This window comes from Tiliqua scincoides, chromosome 13 (assembly GCF_035046505.1).
Source record: "Tiliqua scincoides isolate rTilSci1 chromosome 13, rTilSci1.hap2, whole genome shotgun sequence".
Taxonomy (NCBI): Eukaryota; Metazoa; Chordata; class Lepidosauria; order Squamata; family Scincidae; genus Tiliqua; species Tiliqua scincoides.
In genome coordinates this window covers 13,752,495-13,760,498 of record NC_089833.1, presented here as the reverse complement: position 1 = coordinate 13,760,498, position 8,004 = coordinate 13,752,495, and the positions used below count along the sequence as shown (strand labels likewise).

The following is an 8,004-nucleotide window of genomic DNA, read 5'->3' as shown; positions in this document are numbered from 1 at the left end:
TTCGGATCAGTCCGGCTACATTTCCCGCCCCTTCCCATCTTTTTTGTTGTGGTGGTGGTGGTGGGTGGGGGTGTGTGGAGAGGAGAACAAAATTCGTCGTCCCCCCCCTAGAAATTGATCACCTGATTTTTAAACTGGCTACAGAGGGTGGGGTTTCCGGATAGGGAGGGGGGAGGAAGAGGAGGGGGCTTTTAAAATATACGGACTCAACAGGGAAGGGTGGGTGACCTGGGGAACTTTGGGAATGTCTGAAGTCTGGGCTGGGGACCTCCTGGGCTCTCCGGCGCGCCCCCCACCGCTCTGCTCCGTCCGATCTCTTCTCCTGGCGCCCCCCACGCGGGGCGGGCAGGCTCAGTCCATATCCACCTCCTCGCAGTCCACGGGGCTGGTCTCCGCAGGGCTGCTGCTGCCGTTGGGGCCGCAATCCGCGTCGACTCCGGGGTGGCAGGCGCCTGGGGCCGGGGGAGCGGGGACTTTGGTTGCGCAGGGGCGCTGCTGCTGCTGCTGCTGCTGCTGCTACTGTCCGCCTGGGAAGAGGAGTCGCAGGGGGGCGAGGAGGAGGAGGCCTTCCTCTGGCCAGAGGCCCCCCCGGGCGCGGTGCCGCTGCTGCTGCCGCCGCCCCCCTCCAGGCGCCCCCCGGGCGCGGAGACGGCGGCGGTGCTGCTGCTCTTGGGGGGCGCGGGGTCCGGGCTGGGGTTGGCGGCGGGCAGCGGGGAGCCCCGGTGGGGCGCGGGGGGGTCCTGGCCTCGGAGCGCCGCCTGGGGCACCAGGAAGCCCAGGGGCTGCGTGATGGGGTAGAGCAAGAAGTGGCCCTTGCCCAGAAGGGCGGCGCGGGCGGCGGGGGGCGCGCAGGGGGCCAGGGCCTGCGGGAGCTCGGGGGCCGCCTGCCGCCGGCGGGGGGGCGAGTCCGAGAGAAGGCTCTCCACGCTGAAGGGGCTGCGCTTGGGCGGGCCTGGCGGGGGCTGCGCGGGGGCGCCGCCGTCGGGCGCGGGCGGCGAGGGCTCGCGGGGGGCGCCGCGGCGGAAGGCGGCCTTGCAGCCGTCGGGGGGGTCCGGGGAGAGCCCCCCGCCGCAGCCGCCGTCGCTGTCCGAGCTGCTCTGGGTGCTGCTGTGCGCGGAGAGCCCCCCGGGCGAGGGCAGGCTGCGCGCGGGGCCCTTCAGCAGCTTCTTCTCGTGCTTCCGCCGCTTCTTCTCCAGGCGCTCCAGCTCCTTGCGCGCGATCTCCTCGGGGTCCATCGGCTCCCCGCTGCACGTCGTGGGGTGCGAGTTGTGCGCTGGCCGCCCGGGCCCCTTCTTCGTGTTCTCCTTCTTGCGCCACTTGGCCCGCCGGTTCTGGAACCACACCTGCACAGCCACGGAGAAGCAGAGCCGTTAGCTGGCGCCCCCGCTGCCCCCCGGGCCAGGGGGGGGGGGCTGGGGGACGGCAGGGGTCCCCTCCCGCCCGGTCCCCTCTGCCCTGGCTTGGCCTGCCCTGCGCGCGCGCTGCCTTCCTGCTGGCTCCTGGTTCAAACCAGTCCTGCGCGCCTTCCAAGCGCAGGGCCACCTTCCTCCCAGGTCCTGGTCCAAAACAGCCCTGCGCGCCTTCCAAGCGCAAGGTGGGGAGGAGAACGGGGGTCCCGCCCGGTCCCCTGTGTCCTGCCTTGCCCGCAAGACCCCTCCTCCTGGCTCTTGATCCAAGCAGCCCTCCGCGCCTTCCAAGCCCGGTCCCCCGCGTTGCGCAGAGCCATCTTCCTCCTGGGTCTTGGGCAGGGGGTTGAGGAGACCAGCCCTCTTTGGGGAAACAATCGCAGAGGAGGCTACGACCCTACCCTCACTTTCCTGGGAGTAAGCCCCATCGGACGCAATAAAAGTCCTTCTACCGAGTGGACCCGTGTAGGATTGTGCTGGGAACAGAAAGAATGGGGGGCCCAATCCTCGCCAACTTTCCAGCCCCAATGCAGGAAGGAACAAATGCTCCCTCAACTCGTGGAGGCCACCACCACGGGACGCAGAGCACACCCCATGGCTATTCCAGGGCTAGAAAGTTGGATAGTATTTGGCGGGGTGGGGGGCCTCCTTTCCGTCGTGCATCCAAAGAGACCAAGACAGGCAGCCAACCCACCATTCCACTCGTCGCTTTGTCTCTGGGCTCGCTGGGGAATCAACGGGGGGGGAGGAGGTCAGAGGCAGCAGGCAGGGACATTTCACGTCGCCCCTTCCCAATTCTGTAGCAGAGAAGCGGGGGAGGTCTACAGAGGGGACGTTGCGGGGGGGGGTCCCCCTTCCCCAGTCCGGCTCTTCCAAGAGTCAATGATCTCAAACTGCAAAAACTTTTCTTTAAGACCCCATTTTTATGAGGGTGGAATTTGGGGGTGGAATTCGGTGGACTTTCCTCCTGGAGAGAGGCGACGGAGGGGGGGGGGCACCGGAATGCCCAGAAATAAAATAAAAGGACATTTCACAAACAAATACAGGTGACTGGATGGGGGGGGGGGAGAAAGCAGCTTGTGTTTACAACTTTTGGCAAGTCTGGGGGGGGGGAGGTGGGCAACTATACAGGTACCTGCGGACTAAGAGCCCGATCCTACGCCTGTCTACTCAGAAGTAAGTCCCGTTAGCATCAATGGAGCTTACTCCCAGGGAAGTGCGGCTAGGACTGCAGCCCGCCCCCCCCCCGCCCAATCATATCCAATTTTCTGGTGCTGCAGTCGTGTCAATGGGATGTGTGCTGCGTTCTGTAGTGAAGGGGCAGTCAGCGAGGCCTTCTCAAGGGTTGCATCGTGGCTACACCGGAGCTGGAAAGTTGGAGAGGATTGGGACCTAACTCCCGGGTCCCCCTCGGAAGGGAATTGTGGCAGGTTAACCATGGAGCGCCCAAGCCTTTCCGGGAAGACTGTGAAATTGACCAACGAACGAGATCAAGGTTTGACCCCAGGAAAAGTCAGATGTCGACACGAGCTCCCAACGACCCCCACTTAGCCAGAGACACCCCCATTTTCCTTAATGACGCTCCCCATGTTTAGGGGGACTGACTGATGTACTGACTGATGAGAAGGCACAGACATTTCAACTCAGCCAGGCGCCTATCTTAGGACCCCAGACCCTTCCAGCAGAAAACAAGAAGAGAGGGACATTTCTCAATCTGTTCCAAAATATGAACCTGGTCAGTGTTTCTCAATAGGTTTCCAAGGAAAAAGTCATTCTTAATTTTTTGTAATTCTTTGTCCTCATCTTCTTACCCGCCATCCCAATAAACCACAATATATTTTTTTAACCTCGTTTTTTATTTTTTTGTATGATTCAGAGTTCTTTTGGGGAGAGGGGAACATCCATCTTAAAAATTAAGAAAAGGAGAAAGTTGGAACAATTAAATCATTGTCTCCAGCCCCCATCAGAGAGGTTTAAAAAATAATAAGTGTGTGTGTGTAATTATTATTATTATATTATTATTTTCTTGCTCTCCTGGTATGCACCTAGTAATTCTCTCTGTCTTTCTGTGTCAGCTCCAACAGCCCTTGTCAGCGAGAATTACTCATTATCGTATTAGAGGGAAATGGAGGGTCTTGACTTCATTCAACAGCCTCAGAACAAATTGGATAAAAGGATTTCAAAACAGAGGAGGTCAGGAGGGGGGGAGAAGGAGGGGGAGGGAAGAAAGGCAGCATTTTTGTAAATACACCTTTTGAGACAATGTCAGGCTGGATTAATGGGAGCCACTGAGGTTATTAGCTAAGAAACAACTGTATAAAAATATATATACTAATATGGGGGTGGGCTTTGGAGGGGCGATGCTTTGATCTCTTTGCTCTTTGGGGCTGGTCTAGGAAGCATCTCACACAATGGTCCTCCCTTTTGAATTGGACACAGTGACCATGAGAGATATTTTGTAGGACCCTTAAAGTTTGGAAAGGGTCCCCACCCCCGCCTAAGCTGTTACAGCATTTTACTGGTTACTGATCAACATTTTATAGAGGTTTTTAAAGACTTGTTTGAGGCCGAAAAGGAAAAAGTAAAATAAAAATAAAATAAAATCCCCCGCTCCATAGCGAACCTGACGGCAAGAAACAAGGGTCCCTATAGAATCCCACTGAAGCTGATGACCAATTTAATAGAGGTTTGAACGCTTGTTCTTCCCACCCACCCCCTTCCTACCAGCTCCAAATATTTCTCAAAACGCCCGCCCCAAGACAGAAGCCACAAACTGGGATCCGTGTCCCCATCCCAGGCCCTGTTTCTGGAAATATTTCACGGAAACGTGTTTGCAGAACACTGTAAACATTATTTGAAATAGCTCCATCGCTGCAGGGCTTCCTTGAGGGCAAGGAAAGAGGCTGGGCAGACCAATCGTTCCATCAGGTCAGAATACCCCAGGATTTTCTCTCTCTCGCTAACCCACACATATCACTACCCTGAAAGCAGAAATTAAAGGATGGGCACACACACACATCACACACCCGCGTCGAGATTAAATCCACAACACCATTCACTTGGCTTCCATCCGGAGGAGGCGAAAGGAGGGGCGATCTCTGGGTTTTATGACCGCCCCTCCACCCCCCCAAAAATGGATTTTTCACTCATTTCTTTGGGTTTTTAAAAAATGCAATTTGTGAATGTGGGTAGGAAGCAGAGAGAGAGAAAAGCCGAGTTTCGCTGGAACTAGGAGCGTGGTGGAACACCAGTGGCGCACCCATGCGCCATGCTCCCCCATGGAAATGTATGGGGTGTTCCATGCGTTACTTCGGATGGATCTCTCTCTCTCTCTCTCTCTCTCTCTCTCTTTACCTGCACCCTGGATTCCACCAGGTCCAATCTCAGCGCCAGCGCCTCTCTCATAAACACGTCTGGGTAGTGGCTCTCGTTGAAAGCTTTCTCCAATTCTTCCAGCTGCCAGCCGGTGAAATTGGTGCGTGTCCTTCGCCTTTTGCAACCGGGGCTCTCCTTATCGGGGTCCACCGAGTCTGGAAATAAAGCAGAAAGACCATTTTTTTTAAAAGGGGGGTGGGGAAGAGTTCAGAACTCACAGCCCAATCCCCTATGCATGTCTACTCATAAGTAAACCCCATTATAGTCAAAGGGGCTTACTCCCAGGTAAGTGTGCATAGGATTGCAGCCTCAGTTCAAAGGGCCATTGGTTCTCACTGGGCAAAGCCTGGGTTGAACCTTCATCTCCAGGAACAAAGCGCGGGCCACACACTGAACTAACTCAGGGCCCAATCCTGTCCAACTTTCTAGTGCCCATGCAAGCGCCACGCACCCCTGGAGAGGAAGGGGTTTCCATGACTTGAGGAGGCCTGCATTACTACTCCCCCCACAGAAGGAAGCTGCACCCCACTGGCATGGCTGCATCAGCGCTGGAGAACTGGAGAGGATTGGGCCCTCAATGCGCTAGATTAACCCGGATTCTCTCTTTTTGTCCCCCTCTCTTTTTGTCCCCCCCCCCGCTTGCCTTTCCACCTAGGCGGTTGATAAAGCAAGCCCCCTCGATCTCCATAGAACTGAAAGGCAGTCACGGAGAAACTTCTGATTACAACCAAAACACACAATTAAACTCACAAAGCGACAACAACAGCCCTTAAACACACTGGGATGGGGAAGGAATCTGGGACAAGGGGGAGGCTGTTGTTAACCGGGACGGTGCATTTTTCAAGAGCTTCTACCGACCCCAATGTCTAGGGTTGTGTCCCCCGTCCCCCAGTTTGCGCCTTGATGGTTGTTTTGGTGGCGATTCCCCACGTGCGCGATGCCCCCGCTTGGCACACAAGGCTGAAGGTGGGTCTGGGTTTTTTTTAAAAATAAGGCACGCGTTTTGTTTGTCTGTGAGGTCTTAAAATAAGAGGACGCCCCCCGCCCCCACCCGCCCCCCTTATGTCCTAAATTTCCGGAATAAAGAGCGGATCAGTTTGAATTCTAAGACAGACAAGACCCCAAAAAGGAGAGGGACTTGGGTTCCTGCGAGGGCCTTTCTTGGCCAAGCTGTATTAGGACGCTGCCCCTCCAGGCCCTCCTTTCTCCCCTTTCAGGAGCTTCTCTGCGGGCCAGCGAGGCCAACCAACGGGGGATCCAGTCGATCCTGGGGTCTGTCTTGGCTAGGATCAAGCTATTCCGGGAAGGAGTCTCGGCCCTGCAAGTCCTCGGTCGTTTATTGCGGTGGCTTTTCGCGACCAGAAGAGGCAGGGCTGGAGCCCGAGCTCCAGGGGCTTCCCCATTCCAGGGATGGAACCGGAGCAGTGGACAGCTCCCGTGAAAACCGCCTTGGGCCCCTTCTCCGGTCCTGAAGCTGCTTCGCCTTCCACTCGGGGGTCCCTAATTTGACATCTTTACTTGCAGAGAAGGCCCACTTGCCTCCTGCACACAGCCAAGCAGGGGGAGGGTCGGGGGGGGCCTCTGCAGCCCAACACCCCAGGAAAAAGGAGGCGGGGGGGCGCAGAGCCCGCAGCCCGTTTGCCGGATCTCTCAGCGCACAGGCCAGTCAAGAGCCCCCCCCCCCCAATCAGTGCCAGCAGATTTGAGAGCCCAGTTCTATGCCTGTCTACTCAGAAGCGAGTCCTGCTATAGTCAGTGGAGCTTACTCCCAAGTAAGTAGGGATAGGATTACAACCTCAGTGTCCAATCCTCTGCCCATCTACTCAGAAGTCCCGTTATATTCAATAGGGCTTGCTCCTTGCAGCTTGAGAACCCACTCCTATGCATGCCTACTCAGAAGTAAGTCCCATTATAGTCAACGGGGCTTGCTCCCAGTTAAGCGGAGATAAGATTGCAGCCTGAGAACCCACTCCTAGGCCTGTCTACTCAAGAAGTAGGTCCCGTTATGGCCAATGGGGCTTACTCCCGGGTAAGTGGGGAGAGGTGGCAGCCCCGGGCAGGAGGAGGTGTGGGGGTGGGGGGGGGAGGCTGGGGTGGCTGGGAGGGGAGGGGGCGCGGGCTTACCGGAGAGCTTGAAGGGCTGGCCGTCTCCGCCGACCGCGCAGCCGGAGGGGAGGAGCGGGGCCGGGTTGACCACGGAGGCGGCGGCGCAGGAGCCGTTGAGTAATCCGTCGATGGAGAAGGGCACGGCGGTGGCGGCGGAGGGCAGCTGGTGCCCGGCCAGCTCGTAGACGTGGTGGTGCCCGAGCGGGTAGGGGAAGCCCACCATGCCTCCGAACTGGGCATGGGGGTGCTCCAGGAGGCGGCTGTCCATCCTGCGGGGGGCGTCTGGCCTGGGGGGCGGGCTGGGGGGGGCTGGCGGGGGGCTCAGCGCCGCGGCCGCCCCTGCCACCGCCGGAGGAGCGCAGGGGCGGCGGGCAGAGGGTCGCGCCGGGAAGGGCGCATGCTGGAGGGCGCCCGGGCGCTTTAACGCGCCCCACATCAGGCCTCCCCATCATTAGGCTCAGGCCCGGGGAATTGGGGACCAATAAGCAGCCTTAATCGGGCCTGACGTCAGAGGCGTGCCTGGGCGGGGGGGGGCGCGTTTTCCATATCGATTGCTAATTATACCTGACATCCACCCTCCATAAACAATATCAAAGCTGTCACAACAAGACAAGGAGGAGGGAGGGAGGGAGGGAGGGGAGGGGGCTCTGATCACAACTCCAGCCCCTGAAGTGGGGAGGGGGAAGGGGAGCTGCCTGGGCCAACACGGAGAAAAGGGGTGGGGGGCACAACGAAGACCAGGAGAACTCCGAGCTCTGCTGGATCCCCCCTTAAACACTCCCAGCCAGCCCTCCTCCTCGGGATTTGGGGGGGGGGCGGCGTGCGTGCGTTTGGTCCCCTCCCCTCCTCCTTGGCACACCACTAATAGATTTTCCCCTTGAAAACATTGGCTGGTGTGTTGTGGAAAGAGGGCTCCTCTCCCTCTCTTCCTCCCCCTCCCTCCAGCCCCCCCACCAGCCTCGTCTTCTCCCCCAGAAAACGCTCGACTCTCTGAACCTTTAAAGTGATGTTGCTCCAATTACAGGGAGACATTGAGCGGCAAATAGACTGATCCAATAATAGGAGATTCATCATCCTCTCTTTCCAGGGCTGTCACAATGAATTTAAAACTACAAGC

At 58.0% G+C, this 8,004-nt stretch overlaps 1 protein-coding gene across 1 annotated transcript; it reads right to left on the bottom strand.

Annotated features, from left to right (window-relative positions):
- Positions 1–206: 206 nt before the first annotated feature.
- Positions 207–7,155, bottom strand: UNCX (UNC homeobox). The gene is made up of 3 exons (XM_066640866.1): positions 6,906–7,155; positions 4,761–4,936; positions 207–1,343 (listed from the first exon to the last, which is right to left on the bottom strand). Exons 1-3 carry the CDS (start codon positions 7,153–7,155, stop codon positions 207–209), a joined length of 1,563 nt encoding a protein of 520 aa, XP_066496963.1.
- Between the last annotated feature and the right edge of the window lie 849 nt (positions 7,156–8,004).